Genomic DNA, 20,386 nt, shown 5'->3' with positions numbered 1-20,386 from the left:
CAGTCCATCCTCCTGCCCAGGCAGGGTCAGTCATGAAATCAAACCAAGCTGACCAGGTCTTTCTCCACCCTGGACTTAAAAACCTTTGGGGATGAAGTTGGTGCCTGCTCCCTGGGCAACACTTCTAGGCTGTTACTACCAGCCTTCTAGCCTTCCTAATTTCAGTCACTCTGAAAATAATATTTGGGTTTGCCATGTCTTTGATATTCATTCACTGTGTTCTTTATTTTTCACCACTGTGAGTGTATCCAGAAGAAGAATTTCCCTTCCATTTTAATTTCTTTCTCTGGGTTGCTGGGTTGCTGCATTTCACTTCATTGCTTATGAACATACTAGCTCAGGCTACTCCACTATCTTGCATTCTCTTACCTGCTGACATTTTTGATGTCATGGTGATAAGCTTATCACCATGACATTTGAAGAGTTTCCCCTGTGAACTGAAGATCTGGCTATACTTTTATATATCCCTCTTGCCAGATGACTAATGGGCTGTGTTTTCTTCTATGTAACATTTGTTTTAGGCCCACATTGGCATTGCTTTAGGAAAGCATCCCTAGTCAAACTGGTATGTGCACACTAGCAAGGGAACAAAGGCATCCATCTGTACAAGTTAAATGTGTGCTTGACTGCTTTTCAGATACACTTGCAAGCACGCAAATGTTGACATTAATCTCTGTTCTTCCTATTTGTTGTCATCGATGTAAAGTGCCCTGAACTAAAGAAAAGAGAGAACATGTGTGTTTGTGTGTGTCCTTGTCCTGAAAGGCACTCACTCGCCAACTCTCTTCTAACTGGATTATTTTGTGAGTTTTGTGTTTCACTCTTCTCCTGCTGTTATCATATTTAGTATACCATGTCCTGTCCAAGGACCAATTGCTGTCCAAGGTTTGTCTTGTTTAATTGAATTATGGTTGCCATGCATAGTGGAAAGGTTAGATTTCATTCTGCATGGTGAATTCTGCAAGCCAAGGTATGTTACAGAGGAAGGAGACAGTGGTTGAACAGACAGGGATTTTTAAAAAGGGCTTTATGGTAATTTGTAGCCCTACTTCCCAAAGAAATGCAGTTGCGGTTATATACCAAATTTGAGCTTTTGGAAAGCCCCAGCTTCACCACTAAGTGTCATAGCTCTTTCTGTGCTTATCTCCATGCCATCTCCCTGCTTGCTGTACAGTTCTCCTTGGGGAGAGAACTGTGCTTTGCCTTTGACACCTGCCAAATTCCTCAGAGAGTCTCTCTAGAGAACCAAGCAAAGAGACTGACATCAGCTGTGTGCTTCTAGGCAGGACTGGGCAGGATACTGACAGTGAGTCAGGGAAAACACAGATAGATGCAGTGCCAGCATTTCTGGCATTTGGTTTCCAAACAGTGTGACATTTGTTTCCATTTCATTCACTGTGCCTCCCTTCAGCATCTCTGGGGTGAGAGGATGGAGCTTGGCACCCAGGGATGCCACAGTGCTAAGCCCTCCTGAGATCCCCTGAAGGCTTGGCACAGACCTCTGTACCAGCCTGACATACAGACCCTACTGCAGCCCTGCCTGCAAAAGGGGGACACAGAGATGAACAGCCCAGTGGGAAGCAGCAGAAATCTCTGTGGGAGGGTCTGGGACACAGACGGAAGTTTTGGAAAAAACTCTCTTGCAAAGTTTTGTTTTGATGTTTGCTTTTGGCTTTTAAGGATGTGAAAGGCAAAAAGCAGTGGAAAGAAAGGGAACATTAATGAGTTGTCACCCTCCAGGCAGGACTTCATGAGAACAAATGGGGAAGCTGAGGCAAAACATAGTGCCTGAAACCTGGCCAGCTGAGTGTTGCCCAGTAACATTAGAGAGAGTGTGATAACTTGCATACTCTATAGCATTTGATTTTCCAGCATTCATACTTCAGACCTCATGGAGAGGGCAGGGTTGTGACGTGAGAGGAAATTGACAACATCAGCAGCGTGGCAAGTGCGATTGCGGGAGACAGAGTGAGCAGCTGAGAAAACTGATACAAATGGGTGGATTTCATGACTTGAAATATAACGCTTGACATTGCTTGTTATCAGAGGGATTTGCTTGCTCACTTACAGTTTTGCTCTAGTTCTTTAATTTTGCTAACAGTAGTAATAATAAAAAAGGCATCTGTGTAGGCCAGGCAGCTGTACAACACAGTCAAGTTGTAAGATCTGTTATGTTGTCTTTTGCTCAGGGCAAACCCCAAAGCTGGCTGAGTTCTGGTTACACTGTGAGCTTGCTGAGGGTCACCAAGAACAAGACTGACTCCAGCCAGAGCACTGCCTGCTTTGGGTTTGCAGAAGATATTCATGCCACATTGTTCTTATTAATTACTGCTCTCTGGAAACATAAGGCATGGGATGAAGGAGAATGAAACAAACAGGCTTATTTAGGTCAATTACAGAAGTATGGGCTAATTGCAAACAAAGTGGTAAAACAGGAGCAGACGGGGCTCAGAGGAAAACAATGTCAACAGTGACCTACATACTCCTGGGGAGTGGGGGGAGGTTAGACAGCAGGCTATTGGGAATGCACAGCTCAGCACAAGAGGGGTTTGCATGCATCTCTCCTTTCAGGTCCCTGGGCCAGGGCCATCCTGTTCTCTGAGTGCTGTCCATGCAGTCCACGCAGAGGTGGCCTGAGCACATAAGAACTCCCATGGAGATATCAGCCAAATGATAGAGTAGTATTGTTCCCCTGTGATGTTTAGTTCCATTGAAAGCTGCAAGACCTCTTCCCTGAGCCTCAGGGCAGACCTGGAAAATAACAGCTCCCTGCTTTCCATTGCAGAACAGTCCTGGAGTGAAGATGGTTTATCTTGCTTATGCTGCCAGAGGGAGGACAAGGGAAGGACAATCAGTTGCTCAAATGCAAGCTGGAAAACCTATCTTGTGATCCTTTTAGATTCCTTTCTGTGGCCATAACAGTAAGGAGCTCTCGCTAACCTAACCTGGCACAACATAACAGCCCAACACAACCTTTCTATGGGAAACAGGGCCCTGGGTGCTCTTAGAGCAGTCAAGCAGCAGCTTTCAGCCTCTGCTCAGAGAGCCCTTGCAAGTACTTTTAAGACATTTGTGAAAAGTACCTGTTGCCACTACCTTTCTGCAACCACTTAAACCCATTGCCAGCAGGCTGAAGTCTGTAGGTGTAGGCACCTCCACTCACTGCAAAATGTTTATGGGCCCAAAACTGGGAAAAGTATAAAGTGACCGGTCTAGAAAGACCTTTATAATTCCTCACAGAGTTCAATGATAATTTCATCCTGTGCTTCATATTTTCAGAGAGCAGTGGTTAGGGAGAACAATGGAACACAAATAACTCCTACAAAAGGGAACAAGGATTTGGCATTGCTTATTTAAGTACCAACTCAGTCAAATGCTTTTCTATCATGTGGTTTTCAGCTCTGGACTCCCTTGCAAGCAGGAACCTCCAGTATCCAACATCTAATCTCTGTGTGCCTGCCAGCCCTGGCTCCTGGCCAGGGGAGACAGCCCTCTTCTATCTGCATTGCGCTGCTCTTGTCTTTACCCACATGTAAGGTCCCAGCTAACTGCTCCCTAAAAACAACAGAGCTCATGCAAGACTGCAGTTCTACCGTGGGGTTTTGAGACTGTCAAATCATTTGGTCCTGTGTGTAAATGGGGCCAGACTCTGTTAGACCTAAACTTAAAGAAACATCCATGGAGTAAACTAAGTAATATGTCATGGCTTATCTGGCCAGCCAAAGCTGTGATGGCGAGGAGTTCACCAGATCCAGGCAATGTCTGGGCTGAGTTTTGCATCAGTACTTGCTGTATATCCTCTCTCACTGCCTCCATGTAGCCAGCAGGAAGCACAACATGCTTACCTTCAGCAGCTGCCACATGGTATTCTGATAGCCTGCCACTGAAAAGTGGACAACACAGACAGGTCCTGTGTCTGCTGAAAATTTAATGGGGTTGCAACATCACTTACTTCCCTCCACAAGCTGGCTAATGCACATACGTGTGAGCCAGACCACAGCTAGCGACAGGATAGCTGTTCACACGTACTAGTTAAGAAGCTGGAACAGAAGCAACAGCTGAGAAGCTGGAACAGAAGTAGTGGCTGTGGCATTGCCTTCAGGGAGCCGTGGACTCCCCACAGTGCTTGTCTGTCCCTGCAACATCCAGCTGCTGGTGAGGCTTTCACGAGGACCACTCACCGCATGTGCTGCCGAGGTGGCTGTGGGAAGTCTAGCAGTCATTCCTCCAGGCTTCAATCAGCAGGCCTAGATTTTTTTTATCAATCCCATCTGCCACCTCACAGCAGGTTTAGAAGCAAACCTCATTGCACACCGGATGCACGTGTGCCTCGGGCATCAGGTGAGTCAGAATGCAGCCTTGGTTTGACAGCTCTATGGACACCCATGCGCTTTGCTCATTATGTTAAAAATAGTTTTAAATGAGGGCACAGTTTTTGTTGATCCCTTGAAATGCAGGAGTAAGACATAAGTGGACTAGTTCACCTGTTATAATAGCAGAGCCAAAATTTAACTGGATTGGTAATGTTTTCCTTCACTTTAGGGCACATTCTGCTAATTTAGAAAAAAAGTGAGTGCAGTTGCACCTGGGATTTCCAAGTACACCTTTTGTCTTATTACAGAAACCACCTATCCCTGGTGTATAAAAGGATTTTCTAAGCAGTAACTTCCTATCTTCAGCTGGACTTTCTATACTACACATTTTGTTTGTTCTCCCCATGGTTTCTCTTTATCAGCACAATTTCCTGGCAGCCAGCTGAATGGCATTCATGCATGTATATAGGTTTTTTTTTTAAGCACATTTGGGATCTGTGTTATAAGCATTTTCCCTCTGGATGCATTATGAACCATAGATATCTACATGACTTTTCCATGGGAACCTATGAAGAAAAGATCCTGTGTAACTGCTGGCTGCAAACTAAACGTTTCAAGTCAGACATCAGGAGCCTGATAAAAGGACTCAGGCTACGGTTGGAAACACTTTCCAGAAATTCATTCTGCTTATTCCTTGTACCTCTGGCAATAAATGAGAGAGAGGAAGGGACAAAGCTCACTGTAGGAAAACAAGTCAACAAAAGCAACTAACACTGTTCAGGTTTCATCACCTGACATGCTGTACATTGAGCTTTGGAGACTTCGTGTGTGTGGCAAAGAAGCCTCAGCACATTTTGCCAGGACAAACTCATATCTAATTAAAGAGGTTAATAATGAAATTATTGAGCTCACAGTCATTTTCATATTTGGAGAAAAATTAAATGCAAAATGCCCTCTATATCCCACATGCAGCTGCTTTTCTTCTCTTACCCTCTACCTGTCTAATTTTGCATATAGTTATTTTTATTCTGAATTAGACCAAAGTTGTTAATCTTTCCTCCTCTACCCTCTCTCCACATCTGAGTGCCTGTTGCTTGCTCTTCCAACAAGTCAACAGATGGAAAAAAGGCATAATGACCCTGCTGAATCAACATTCTGTGAGGCTAGTCCTTGGGATAGTCATTAGCCTAACTGAAAAGCAGCACTGTAGTGCTCTGGAGGTAGACGATAGGCAACTCCTACAGAACATTCTTACTGAATGCTCTTCTTCCAAGAGTTTCAAAGCTTGTGGGAAAAATGTGTTCTCACTGCTCTTCACTTGGCCTGAAAGCTGCTCAGGAACATAGCAATGAGGGTGTGGAGCAAAATGTCTGTCCCCACTATATTTGCAGTCACATGTGAAGCAACGTCAGCCCATGCTCTAAGATGTGTGGCAGCTATGAATCTGCACGAGGGTGATGCTTATCCCTGACTAATTCACCTGGTCTCTGAACTGGCCTCAATTGCTCATGCTGGCTGCCACAACTTCCACTTTGGAGCTCCCTCTAGTACCAGAAGAGCAGGTCAGCTCCAGCACATCGGTGTCTGAAAAAAATGAAATCCTTTTTCAGATCTGTTTCTCTGATTATGAAAACAATTTTAAACTGGCAACCCCCAATTTGATTAAACAACCACCCAGGGGCATGGCTGCAGTATTGCATCAACACATTGGGGTTTCAGAGGCATGGAGCTTCTTGCTGCTCCCATCCACAGTGCTGAGACTGTAGTGATGGGACTACATCAGCCCTCAGCACGTCAGCACGGCTGGCTGGTGAGCCACATCATGCTCCCTGCCTGGCCACAGAAAAGCTTTGTGTGTAAGGAGAACAAGTTCAAGGAAAGGTTTAATATCACACCAAGAAGACTCACATAGGACTTGCGCTCCAATTGCTTTGTGTCTTTTATCATGATATTTTTAACTAAGAAAATAATTTTGTTTAAAATCACTTCCAAAATTATTGGAGCCCTGCATAAGCATTACAGAAATATTGGAAGATTCTATTTTTTGAAAAGCACAGAGTATTTCTACAACAGAGAAAAAACATTTTCAGATGCTTCATTACCTAATGCTTAAAAATATGGCATTTAATTTACTGAGGCACCTGTTCTCTGTCATTATTTAAGGCATCCCTCAGAAGGCTACTTTAGGTACACATCATTCAAGACCAAACGCTGGAAATGCCAAAGAAAAATTATATAATTTATTCATGGTACATTGTCCTTTCAGTCAAGGAGCAATTCATGACCTCTAGAGTGAAGCTGAAAGTCCTGTTGCCTTTGCTTTTCATTAACTGATCTCAGTCCAGGTGCTGCCCTATGCAGGTGGGCCCTACAGAAACAAGCCTTGTTCTAAAGTAAAGGCAGTCTATGGCAAGAGTGAGGAGGGAATAGTGGCACAACAAAAGGAACAGCAGCAATCAGTGGGGTGGGTGAGCACAGGGAGAAGCACAAGCACATGTCTCAGCACAAGCTACATGTGTGAACCTTTAATGAGCTTCGACAGAAGCAGCAGAGAATGACTGGCCAGCAGATTACCAGCTTGACTGCTGCCATGGGAGAGCTTATTTTTGTACACCACGAGCAAGAGCAACATCAGGAGGCAGGTTCATCAAGCAGCAGATTTACCAATTGCTTCTAGACATGTCACTGGATGAAAAGCAGTTTCACCATTTCAAGTGGTTTGGTGTTTATTGGAGGATAGGTCTGGGAGAACAGAAGCCATGCAGGTAGGTTAGCATCACTACTCTGGTTTTACCCAAGCTAAGGCTCTAGTAGAGTCAGTGCAAGGGTTTTTTATAAATTTGATATTACACTTGGAAAATAGGGCCCTTCCAATGATGAAAAAGGTGTGTGGTAAGACTCGTATTGCAATACCTAGAGGAAGCTGGTGATTCCTGCCTATTATCTTTTGTATTATTGAGAGCAAAGAAAAAAAGAGGACATGTTCACACTAATAAAACTATACAAAAAGTTTCCTTAAAGGTCACTGGCAAGGCCTTTCTCTTTAGGATAAACTGAAGAAACTGTGAGATTTCAACCTGCTTCAAAAATGTCTAGAAAGATAGTATGCTTTAGTCTGAAAATCAGAAACATCCGTTCCCTGTCCTAGTTCCTTTTCACTGGATTTAGAAGTCCAGTGATGTTTCAGAGTCAGCCTGTCTCTTCAGTCACTTCACAGACACAAAGAATTGTAATCACAAATCACATTATGCTGTGTTCAGCTTTGAACAACAGAGGAACAATTCTAGTTGCATTTAGACAGCGTCTCCCAAGCACACATTTCAGCTCTCCCTTGTTTCAAAGACATCCCTCAGTTCTTTCACAATATATGTATGTTTCTCCCAAATGTGATGACTCTGATGTTTTCCTTTTGAACAGCAGCAATTTAAGAACTATTGACTACATTTTTCCCCTCTGTGCAGTGCCAGGTCCCTGTCCTGTACAGGTGGGTGCACATTTTCAACTCCATGTCCACTGTGAGTAGTTCCACTCACTAGAATTGATAGTCTGGATAAAACTAAGCACATGTGTAAACCTTCATAGAAGAGGGATTTTATTTTTTCAGCAGCAGCTGTGGTTTCCTTCATGAATTTCTCCTCACCCTTAGCAACAAGACACCGTTATTGAGCAATAGGACAATGGGGTTGGTAAGAATGGACAATATTCACATTCTGTACAGGAATCTCCTTCTTATGTGCCACCTCTTGGGTTGCAGACCATGACTGGGGTTGAAAGCTGACACCTAAATGATTCCATGATTCTACACTTTTATTCCTAGCTCCATGGACTTCAATTACTTTTATTTTAAAAACAATTGCAACATTACCAACTCTAGCAATTTTTTAATAAATCTCCCTAAATTTAATATCTTTCAGAAAGCCACGATTCCTGAAACTTTGTGAATTTTGACATGGCAACAAGCATGGATTTCTCTATGCATGTGTGTATCAAAACAAAAGCCTATCAAAGGTTAGAAACACATTCTAAATTCATTCCTGCACTGTTACTATGATGTGACTGGAGTTAATAGAAATTAGAAAGATGTGTTATGCCTGTGTGTGTTTTTGTCAATATATGCTGATTTCTGACCAGTGAAACCTTTATATCTTAGTGCTGCAAGCCCTTGTGCCTGCTCAGAACTTCACTTAGAATGCAAACAACCTTTTGCTGAAATTCAGGCAGTGCAGGTTCACACAGTCACAAGATGTGATGGTGGCAGCGTGCTGGCCACAGTGGGGAAGACCACATCCCACGTGGATCATCTGTTATGGCAAACCTGTGCCTGGACTTCAGCAGATTTTCATGGACTGTGTTTTTGGAAGATCATCTCCAATTGCTACAAATACTCTGGGTTTGAATTAGTGATTGAAGATGGGGCAGTCACCAAAGACAGGAAGGGAAGCAGGGCCCTCACCATAGGAAACAGGGAGCTAGAAAGATGCTCCAAGGACAGACTGCAATAAATAGCAGACCTAGCAGGACTTTTCCACCCCAAGAAATGCTGGTTTCCTTCTTCCCCTTTAGGACTGGTGTAACCCGTATGAACACACTTTTTAAAATCAGAATGTTCACTACATCCTAAATGTATGTTCCCTGATAGCAATTCTGGCTTGGTGGCTTGTGAAATCTGCCTCCCCACCTCCTCTCATGTGCTTAAGTAGCTGCCATGGCATGGTAGGGCAGCTGTCTGTGCATTTGGGATGCACAGAAATGAGCATAGTGGCTTCGGAACTATTCCATGGGGAACAGATATTACATAGCTCCAGGGCAAAACCTTCTTGCTGGCCTGATACATGTTTGCTTCTAGCCTCTCACCTGCTATGAGCCAGTACACAAATGTCCACATTTCTAATTCCATGGGCATCTTGATGTGACAGTGGACTGCCAGAATCCTAGCAAATCTTTGACGAGCTGAGAGGAGATGGAGCTCCAGGCCCTCCTGATAGTGGGAAGCTATGGGAACTTATGCAGTGGAGCCCTGCCATGCCATTGTGGGACCATGGAGTCCCGTGATCAACCAGGAACACCCAGCTCAGCTGCTGATGGGTTTGGCTGGCAGCCTCCACACCAGGTAGTGCTGTGAACATTGTAGCCCCAGTAAAGGATCCACACACCAGATGTGAAGTGTTGGAAGATGTGACTCATCCAAGCCAGGTTGCCCTGCTGGAAGGCATCACTCAGAAGCTTTTGCATCCCCATAGTGAAAAGCAGGACCCACATCTTTCCAGAAGCAGCCTGAGCACTGCTGCTCTCCAGAAGACCAGGCAAAGTGTGATGACCCACCCTTAAGGGCAAGGAAGCAGCTGAGATTCATATATGCTTGTGGTTGAAAGGAACAAAAGTCAGAGGGTCCACAAACAATATGTTTGAATTGTAGACACATTAATTTGTATCAACAATTCCACCCGTTTCAGAGACTTGGGTTAAATAACACTTGTTGCTGTCCAGCCTTTTGTGTCATGTGTGGGTCGATTTCCCAAATTTCTAGTGTCACTGTCCAAGGGATGGTTGATATTTGCTTAGCTGTCGTTGGTCACCTCAGGGCAAGTGTAGTTTGGTTATTTCGGGAATCCCTGTATTGTTTGAATGTTAGGGCAACCTGTGTACCATTTTGCCAGAGACGCACGACAGCAACAGGTTCAACCAGGGTGAAGGTGCCAGGGCGACAGGGGCCGGGGAGCACAACCATAGGCCCCGTAGGGCGGCGAGCGTGGCAGGACGGGCCCCTGTCATGGCTTGACCTTCCTCTGGGTCTCACTTGTGTGGGAGCCACACCCACAGGTTCCCCATGACAGGGCGTCGGAGCCCGACCAGCGCCAAGCGCTCCCCCCCGCACCGCCCGGCCCGGCCCGGCCCGGCCCGGCCCGGTCCCGCCGACGGCCCCGACGCCGCGGTGTGTCCCGCGCGCGCCGCCGTAGCGCTGCCGGCCGGGCCGGGCCAGGCCGGGGGGGGCGCTCCCCCCCGCGCTCCCGGGGCTCGGCGGGCGGGTCTCGGTGCCGGTGCCGGTGCCGGCCCCCCTCGCCTCCCGCACTGCGCACTGCGGAGCTGCCCCCTCGCTGCTGCCGCCCCCGCGCCGAGGGTACGGCCCCTGCCCCGCCTGCGGGGGCGGCCCGAGCCGCGGCCCCTCCTCGGGGCAGGCCGGCTGCATGGGCAGTCGCTGCGGGCACCGCGCTCCCCGCTCCCGGCGCCAGGTAGGAGAGATTCACTGCGGCGGGGTGGGCTGGGGCGGGAGGCGCGGCCCTTCACCCGCAGTGCTGCCGCCGCAGGGAGGGGACTGGCTTGGACGTGTCTCTCTGCCTCTCCTCCTCTCCCTCCGCTTCTCTCTCTCTCTCCCTCCCTTTCCTTCTCCCTTTCCCCCCCGCCCCCATTTTGCACGGAAGCCGGGAGGATAACTCACTGCAGGCTCTCACTGCATCTCTCTTTCCCCCCGGCCACCGCTGGCGCTCCTGGAAAGGTGAAGATTTTGGCCGGGGGTCTGTAATCGTTGGCAGAGCCTCCTTTATCCACTTCATAAACAGGGCGTGGGGGAATGTGGAATCATTATATGCCTTTATTATCTGGTATCACACACTATATATTTGTGTGCACTTAGAGATGAATTTGTGAGAGTTAAGAACTCCCTCGTGTGTATTTTCGGGGCTCTTCTGCGGCTCGGTGTTTAATAGCCAAGTACAGTATTGTGCTTTGCGGACTGTGAAGCCTAAGGTGGAATGGATGTGTATGGAGCAAAAGCAAGGGGCTGGATGGACTCCGTTAATGGACTCCAACGGCAGGAGTTTTTGTCTTTGTCATAAGATAATACCGAAGTGTAAAAGGTCCAAATTTTGGATTTGGGAATTGGTTTAGATGTGCTAATTAATACTAAATGGATGATAATTTTTGTGGAAGCCTCTGAGAATAGTAATGCTGCATCCATCCTTACCATAAGCTCTTGCTTTTACATTTCTTGCAAAGAATGAGGCTAGAATTTATTGTGAGTGTTTTATTGACCCACGGGTGCATCTTTCAGTTTAGATTACTGCTGACTTGATCCTCTGGAATCTGCAAAAGGAAAGCCTGCCAGCCTCTGTGAATAGCTTTGCAGTGTAACAGGAGTGGAGTTCCTGGGCAGAATCGCTGAGAGATATGTGATCGAGTGTAAGCAAAGCTGAGCACGTCGGTATTTCTGCCTCAAACCTGGGCTCACCCTGGGCACAGTCTGTCTGTGAGGTGAATACCCTTGTGGCACCAGAAGATGATGTCGGTGGAAGGGTCTACGATAACAAGTCGGATCAAAAACCTACTTCGCTCTCCTTCCATTAAGCTGAGGAGAAGCAAGCCTGGGAACAAGCGAGAAGATATAGGCAGCAAGGTGAGTGCTGTGTGGTGCAGCCAGCATGGTTTAACTTTGTTGTCTAAGTTTCCACCTGTACTGACAATGGTGCTTGAAGAGTTGTGGTATTACTGTAGAGTGATGAAGAAACACTGTTTTGTGACTGGTCTGTCTTTTAGTTGGGGTCTTTGCTGTGCTGCAGGTCCTTGCTGAAGCCTGTGTTCCTCTTCTGAAACTCTTTTTGCTTGTGTGGTATGTACCTAGTCTGTATCAGAAAGCTTTTGGGATTTCCCACGCTGTGGTGTGTAGAGTTGGTGCAGATGACTGACAGGAGAAACATAATGCTGCCTCTTTCTCCGTGTTACCAACTGCTAACCTGCATTACCGGCAGCTAAGGATGCAGAAACACCTGTTCTGTGGAAGCAATTGCTCTCACCCTGCAAGGGAGTGTTCTATGAGCATGTGGGAGGGGAAGGATAATGTGAAAGATGAAGGATGTGAAACATATCTTGGAGGTGTCTGTTCAGATGGGTCTGTGTTCCAGAGGCCTGGATGCTCTTTCTTCTGTTTTCAGCTGTATGCCTCAGACCACCTTGCTTGGGGGTATCTTCTGTGTGATGTAATTGGTTCTTCCAGTAAACTTCATCATTCTGGGTGTTGTGGGGAATTACTGACAGACAGTCACTCACTGGGAATTGACTGGTGTCAAGAGGAAAGGAGAATGACTTAAACCTGGCTTCAGGGAGAAGAGGAGCTGGGTGGCATTGCCTTGTGCTGACAAGGCACCTCTGAGTCAGGGCACCTTGTTCTGTCCCTGCCACTGTAACCCTGGGCAAATCACTCAGCCTTTGTGTAGCTCTCTCTCTCCATAAATAGAAAGCTTAATCCCTCCCCTTTTGTGAAGACTCACTAATAAATAAGAAATGCCTGTAATTCATGTCTGCAAAGTGCATTCATTGGTCTCAACACCAATGCTTCAAAATGTATCCCTTGAAGTGAAGAGTGCATGTAAAACTTCAGGGGAAGTAAATGACATTGTCCCTAAAAATAGGCTCTGGTTCAGGTCAGAGTTTCCCTTAGATGGCTCTTTAATACCAAGGAACACAATATTCTTCTTTTGCCATGCATGGCTTCCTCAAAGTTGTCTAAAAGAGAGCCCTTGGTGCTTGTGTGTGACCTCGGTGTGTGCTTGTGCTGCATTTATAGCAGCCTGGGTACTGCCAGTGAAATGCATTCTAGCTGTAGCTGCAGAGTAGTTTGTTGGTCTGTATTCTGCAGAGACTTCTGTTGGAAGAGCCAAAAGCCACCCGTTTCCCCCCCAGGTATGGTGGGAATGGGATTCTGACTCTGTGGTCTGCAGGCTCCTTTTCAGGGCCAAGACCTGCTGCTACTCACCCCGGCTGTTCTTTGGTCCATGTTTCATTTCATTTTCCTTAAACGTGCCTTTTGGAAGAGCTCTGTTTTATCCCTTGTGCTGTCTCCCAGTGTGCAGCCAGGGCTGTCTGAGCCCCTGGGGATATCATGGATTCATTTCACGCCATCAAATTAGGGTTTCAGGGCTAGATTTTGTGTATCTTACTAATAAGAGCAGTTAATCAGTGAGATGCAAAGGAACTCCTGGGGAGTTTGCTGATAGAATAAATTTGTCATTATGAGGAGTTAGGTGCTAGTGTTGGTTTCCTAAAGTAATCTGCTCTGAGTTAGCTCAAATGAGTTATGCTCTGCATTCAGGGGGATAGGCAGAGGTGTGAGCAGGACAAAAAGTAATGGGCCCTTTACCAAAGGTCTGACATACCCAGCTCCCTCTGCTGTGAGTGTGCTCCTCTGCTTTCCAAGGTGAGAAGCAGCCCTACTGTTCTAAAATCATCGCATGCTCCTGAAGGATCTTTTCTGACCTGCAAGGAGGATTTTTTCAAGCATATTTGTCTCTTGGACTTTTTGAGAAATGACTGCTCCAAGAGATATGTATAACTGATCACAGGGAAGCATGAAAGGACCTATGAAATCAGTCATCTCTGCTGAATGCTGCTAGGTTACATAGGGTGGAGCTGGATTGTTGCCCTATACTAATGCCTGGAGGGTGATACTGTGCTTTACACGTGCAGATGTAGGTGAAGGAGCCTTCAACAGCCCTCTGAGTTCCTCAAGCCTTTATTGCAACCAGCTACTTAATTTAAGGCAGACTAGTATCTTCAGTGGCACTGACACTGGCTAGACTTCCATGAGCTGGTTTTGCCCTGCAGTGGAAAGTGTCCTTGATGTCCCTGCTCTTTCCTAAACAACTCTGTGGCAGTGTGAGGCTTGCCAGGTGTCTCAGTTGTTCGGGACAGACCCCTTGGGCAGTTTGTCATGTTGAGGAGAAGGCCTGTGAAAATAGGCTCTTTACAGTGAAGCAGCCGTGGGCAGGCTGTGGGAGGCTGGCTCTGCAGAGACCTGTTTGTGCATTGCTGTGGAAGGGGGAGTGTGGGTACGTAGAGATATTTTGCATGATGGCTGTGCAGGACATGCAATGTGTTCCTTGGGAGCTGTACAAGAGAGAACTGGTTTTGTGACTTTTATTTGGACTTATTTCTTGCTGTAAGTAATGCATGGGTTTACTATTCAGCTTCAGAAGATCTCTACAGGAGTAAAACTAAGGATGTAATAGATAGTCATGGATATTAAAAAAAAGGGTTGGGAGGGAGGAATGGGAGCTCTTTAAGTAAAACTTTTTGATAAATTGGATGTAGTATTTGAGGGTTTTGCTGCTTTTTGAAAATAGCTTTTTTTTTTTTTTGGTGGGAGTTGTGATTTTTATTGGTGCCTGACTGGTTTTGTGTGTTGACCTTTTTGTATGTGTCTTCTGATGTTCATGGCTTGAATTCAGTTTTTCTGTCCTCTCCAGATGTCTGGTTTTTGTGTTGAACCAATATAGACGTAGAGTACTGTGACTTAAGTCTAGGCCTGTTGACTGTTGGGATTTGTAGCGTGTCGGTGTGGCTGTTGGAATCTAAAATTTCCTCAGATAAGTTGGTTGGCTTGTGTTCAATTTCTAGAGGATTACTAGCCCTGCCAGAAACCCAGCCATGCATCTGATCCTGTGCTTGTGTTTGCAAGAGGGACATGGGGTTAAAAACTGGGCACTGAGTGCCTTTAAATCACCCTGCATGAATGGCACTGTCAGGACAGGGGGGAAGGTCAGAGTTGCCTCATCTCCCAGTGTTAAAATGTCCTGGTTGCTGTAGTACCCTTCGACTTGGCTATGCAATTATCTCTCTGATCATAAAAGTAATGTACCTAAGCAGGTACAGTTCCTGCAGGGGCTGTTTATATTATTGAGCTATACACTTGTAAATACAAACCTCTTTTTAACTGATGTAGCTGTGCCTGTTATGGGGGAGGGGAATGTGTCTGTGTGTGCATGTGAGTATCCTCAGTCAAACCAGATTATGAATGTCAGTGAAGAAACAAATTGCTACTAAACCTACTATAAGCTTTCCCTAAAATGATAAGCCAGCAAATCAAAGAAACACATTTGGAATTTGTGCTTGTTTCTTTGATCTCTCCTGTTTTTTTCTGAGCCAGAAATATTTCAAGTTGCAGTTTAAAAGAGTGCTTTGACTAAAACCTGACATTCCTCAGCAGGAAGTCATTGAGCACAGGAACTGTTGTACTGTGGTCTCCCCCTTCTGCAAGTGACATACGAACTTGTGCAGCTGGAGTGCCTGTTCCTGCCTCATGACTGGGTTGGACTGGGTGGCTCTGCAGAACCTTTTAGAGAGCTTTTGTTCTGAAAATGAGCCCTGACTAAGTTGCTCCTAGTGGGACAGGGTTTCCTGTCCTGCTTTGGTGAGGCATGGTCTGTTCTTACTGCCAGCCTGCAGAAACAAGTACATGTACCTCTGTGTCCTGCCAGTGAGCTTTCACAAATTTAAGAGGGAAGCAGATCCATGGAAGCTTGAGATCCCTTGTGTCTTGTCATGCACCTTATGTTTGCAATGCAGTTCTCCAATTTCCTAATTCCCTGAGAAGCTGCAGGGCTCACCTAGGACCATAAGCTGCCCTGTGCACAGGAGAGTGGAGTCATGTTTCTGGCCTGACTGTAGCTTCCTGCCTCCAGTACACAGTCCTTTTTGTTTGAAAATATTGTGGCTTCCAACATGATTCAGTTTAGACTGGATCAACTGAAAATTGCTGAATGTGAACTGTAAGAGAACCAAAAACCACACAAGTTTAGTTCACTGATGATCAGAAATCATCACCTCTTATTAAATCACTTAAGGTGCAGCTGGGGCTTGTTGCAGAGTGGAATTCCTTGTAAGTCTTTGGGAACAACTTGATCCTGCAGCAGCAGAATCTCCTGTGTTCCTCGTGAGCAACATTTCCCAGGGAGCTGGATGTGAGGCTGAGCAGTCTGACTATGTTGGGTGAGTTAGAAAGCAGCCTGCCTGATGCTGTCATAAGCTTTTGTTTTGGCAAGATTTGGAAAGGTCTTTTGCATAATGATGGTGCTTTTGAGGAGCTGTTCAGTGCAGTATTGCCCCATTGGCCTTCATCATTTCACTGCAGGCTGAGCAGTGCTCAGTGCACGGTCTCTGGGACCAGTGCTGCCTCGGGCACAGCTGAGGGGATGCATCTAACTCTTGTCTGACTGTCTGCTGCTGTGCCTGTTCTGCTTCATCATCCATGAGTGCTGCTTGACCCCATTTGATAGCTTGGGATCTTGCTTAGTCTAAACACACCCAATTGCTTTAACAGCTTAGGGCCTGCTCTCCAGAGAGGAGGGATTTCATGTCTGTCTCTGGTCAGGCTTATAGCAGTGTCTATCAAAGCAGAGGACAAAGGTTGGTTGGCTTTTTCATAGCCAGAGCTGCATTTCTGTGGCATGTCTGTATCTGTGGATAGAGTCAATGGAACGACTGAGAGTGTCTTAGCACTGGGGGTGAATCCTTTGCTCCAGGTCTGCTCTGGTCCACCCTAATCCATCCTCAGATAAATGGTCCTCAAGATGACTGTTAACATTTTCACACAGGGGGTTTCCTTGTTCCATTCTTCACTCCATGAATGTTATGTCTTGTCCTGAAAATACAGGGGATCTGGCTAGCTCTCCTCATCTGAACATGAGTGTTAAATGTGACTTACATGTACAGAGCATATCAAAGCTGAAATTTTTCTGCTGGTGAACTGCACTACCAATTGCTTTTGTTTCTTGAAGGATGGTGGATATGAAAGCATATAACAATTCAACATACTTGGTTTTGTAGCCTGCAACTGGAACCATGAACCACTGTTATCCTTCTTGCCAATCTTGAGACAAGATTGCTAGGAACATCCACCCTTCTGTCCACCCCTAAATTATGTGCTGTCTTTACTGTGAAAGTCAGCAGGAAGTCCTCTCCATGGCAGGAGAAGTGTGATGATGTGCTAAAGGCTGGGGTGCAGTCAGCATAAATAACACAAAAAACCAGGTCATTTGCCTAATGGGTTTAAATGGTTCATACTTCCCCTGGGTGGTCATAGGCTGCTTACCTGGATGGTCTTTTAGAGCTACTGTGGCCTTGCCATATATGTTCTTCACTCTCTCAGATGAGCTGAGGATTCTGGGAAGGCACATGAGACTTAGCTAACCTGGCTGGAGATACTTTTGAGCAGGTTTTATGCTGTCCCTGCTGTGCTGGATAAGCTGTACACACATCAGACTGATGACTCCCTTTTGCTTGTGGGCTGTTCTGTGGGAGACTGTGAAGAATGTGGTGTTTGCCAAAGACCCGGCTGGGATAGGAAGATGGCAGAGGTCAAGGCTGGTCAGAGGTGTTACAGGTGGTACATTTGCTGCTTACTGGTCAGCTGTTGTTCACTGTGATGCAGGGAGGACTGGTGGAGAAAGGCATCCTCAGACGCAGTGGAAAGAGACCTCATTAGAGCGTACCATCTGTTCCACTAGCTGTGTGCTTGGTCCTACCTGTGGTATATTACCTCACTTGCTTCAGGAGGGAAGAACAGTTGAAGCGATGGTTGGAAGTCAGGCCAAGCTGGGGCACTATCTGCTTTTGTGTCTTCAAGGATCTGCAAGCACCTGTAAAATGACTTATGTATTGTTTTACTCTCTTCTTTGTCTAGTGGAAAGTAACTGCAGGGCAGCACCTCCATTACTGGCTGAGAAAGTGGTGGTCAGCATTTTGATGGCCTGGCAAATTTGAGTAGATGCTTTGTATTCTGTTGATCGGATCTTAGGGAGAAGTTGCTTGAGTGGCTTTGGTACAATTCTCTCTGAGAGTGTGAAAGCAAACACCATGTACTAGCTAGTCTTTGGCTTTTTTAAGAAGTAGATTGTCTTGATGTTTGGTGCCAGGAGTGGCACACAAATAGAGTTTAGCTTAAACATTAATGCTGAATGATCCCAGTTAAGGTTTGAATAATTAACTATCCCCAAGCCCAGCTTCAGTTACTCCAGGCTTCTGTTTGTGCCTGATGTACCTGCTTCTGCATAGCTGGAAGTTTCTGAGGGCTGTGGTACATACACAGCAGGGTTGTGGCAGGCTTGCTGCTCTGGTTTCCGGCTCCACATGTGGGCTGGTCCCTCTGCCTGAAACCCCGCGGGCTCTGCTGAGGCTGTATCCACCAAAGGGTGGCTACTACAATTCAGAAAAACCTTCTGCTACTACTTGCTTTCACCACAGTGCTTCTTAGCCTTGCCCTGAGCATGTCTGCATGTTGTGCAAGGGAAATACAACTGAGGCCTGCAGCTGTTGTAATCAGCTGTGCTGTGTGATCTGTACTCAAAAATATTGGTGCAAAGGTGAGTCGTTGCTAGTATTTGTGTGATCATAGGCATGATTCCAAACTCCCACAGGAAGTCTGAGGCAGACCTAAACATTGAATATTAATCCTCTAAGGTCAAATCTTAGCCTTGGTTGCAAAGCCCAACCTCTTGCAGGTTGCCAGCTATGTTTATCACCTCTCCCGCTTAAGGAAGACTTGTGTTCATTTAAGATTATTTACATATAAGTCCCCAGACTGTGCTGTTGTGTATGCTGACTTTGTTCCATTGTCACTAATGATTTCAGTGGCTCTGGTGATGATGACTTTCCAACAAGCTCAAGCAGATTAAGCACCATAAGAATTAGAGCTGTGGAAACCCCAGTAAGCCTTGTAAATTTGCTAGTGTCCCAGGAGACTGGTACTGTTGTTAGTTACTGTGAGGAAACTGATTGAAAATAGTACTGTAGAAAACTATGAACTGCTTGTGTATTCAGAGTTTGCAAGTCGATAGCAATAAAAGCCAGACCTGCTTGTTCTCCCAAATACAGTATTACAGTTCACAATTAGTCAAGAAGGCTAATGTAACATAACAACTAATATGAGATTTCTTACCCAATGAAATTTTAATAATGGCATTCCTTCCTTACAGTGATACTTCTTTAATTTCTGCATCTTCCAGATACTTGGCATAGTTAGGCTGAAATTTCCCCCGTCACAGATGCAGAGAGACTCCTTCCTCTGGAAGAAAGTAGATTAACAGGGGTTGTTCAGTAGTAGAGAGTCCTAACATTAACAAATGGCTTGAGAACAGGCAGATGGAGGAGTTTCTGAAAGAAGGAGAAAGCAACTTCATGGCAGTGTCAATGGATTCAAGGAAGCAGAATTGTAATGCTCTCTGGTCCTGTTTTCTCCCAAATAGGCACTGTGAAAAACAGTGCCGCCTGTTCAGAAACCCTTCCCTACCGACAGGCATTCCCAGCATAGGGCAATTGTTTGAAGTGTCAGTATTGAAGTGTTAGCTGCTCTCCTGTGCTCTACAGTGGTAGCCTTGTAGCTCTCCCAAGGGTTTGGAAATTGGTTGCTCACCTTTGAGTAGCACATAGGGGGCTGCTTGCCTTTGAAGTCATGTTTGTATTAGGGATGCAAAAAAAAGGGCAAATAAGAAAAAAAAAGTGCACCATTGCTCAGGCCAGGCTTTGCTCAAAAAGGAGCTTGAGTTCATTGCACAGTCCCTAATGCAATCTAGGTGCTAGAGTTGCTGAAACATTCTATAGGATTTAGGGTGAAAGGAGTGTGTACAAGACCTGCCTCCTTATTTGGTGACAGCTCCTGGTGTTGAGAACTTGCTGTGCTCTGTGCTTCAGCCATGACCATGCCATGAGGCTGTGACCGGGACAGTAAGGGGATAGGGATGGTGTCAAAGGCATCCTGAGTGGGCATGAATGTCAGCGTGTACTTCTTGACTAGTCTTGTTTCTAGCCTGTGCTAGAAACATTTTGCAAGCTTTGCTCTCACAATAAGCTGGTGACACAACATTATAAGAGTCTATCGAATGATCCTGTCCCTCAAAGAAACAGGCTATACCAGTGAAAAAACTTCTTTCAGCTAGTTATGTTGCATCAGTATTAGTCTTTTCCTCAAGAGCTTTGTGTGGGCTAAGAGTGATATTTTTCATGCTCGTAACCAATGCTTCTGTGCTGCTGAACTCTGTAAAGAAAGAGTGAACCTTGAAACAGAGCTATGGGGTTTTTTTTAAATGCAGTTACAGGTTTTGGGTCCTGTGCTCTGCTCTTCAAACTGTGTCTGAGCCTCTTTTTTCCCTCAGTTTAAAACAGACAGGATACTTTTCCACTTACTGCAAAATGTCCCAGCATTCAGGGCTTTAAAACAACTGCATGACTCCTTGCATTTGGCTTATCTCCCAATTTTGAACTAGATGTAGTAGACCTAAGTGCAGTTGTTTCAAACCTGTTTTGGGGTG

General features: G+C 45.8%; 1 protein-coding gene across 3 annotated transcripts in view; it reads left to right on the top strand.

Moving 5' to 3' along the window:
* Positions 1 to 10,310: 10,310 nt before the first annotated feature.
* Positions 10,311 to 20,386, top strand: part of MAPKBP1 (mitogen-activated protein kinase binding protein 1) — a 99,368-nt gene continuing 89,292 nt past the window's right edge. For 2 of the 3 annotated variants that reach the window (XM_071558374.1, XM_071558372.1), the window contains exons 1-2: positions 10,311 to 10,543; positions 11,362 to 11,703. In XM_071558374.1, coding sequence (XP_071414475.1) covers positions 11,587 to 11,703 — 117 coding nt within the window. In that variant the 5' untranslated portion in view covers positions 10,311 to 10,543; positions 11,362 to 11,586. Of the gene's footprint in view, positions 10,544 to 10,666; positions 10,807 to 11,361; positions 11,704 to 20,386 lie in introns of those variants that run through there. The other variant, XM_071558373.1, reaches the window with a different exon arrangement.

Source organism: Pithys albifrons, chromosome 6, assembly GCF_047495875.1.
Source record: "Pithys albifrons albifrons isolate INPA30051 chromosome 6, PitAlb_v1, whole genome shotgun sequence".
Lineage (NCBI taxonomy): Eukaryota > Metazoa > Chordata > Aves > Passeriformes > Thamnophilidae > Pithys > Pithys albifrons.
Note: the sequence above shows the minus strand (reverse complement) of the source record. Positions and strands in the feature narration are given on the sequence as shown.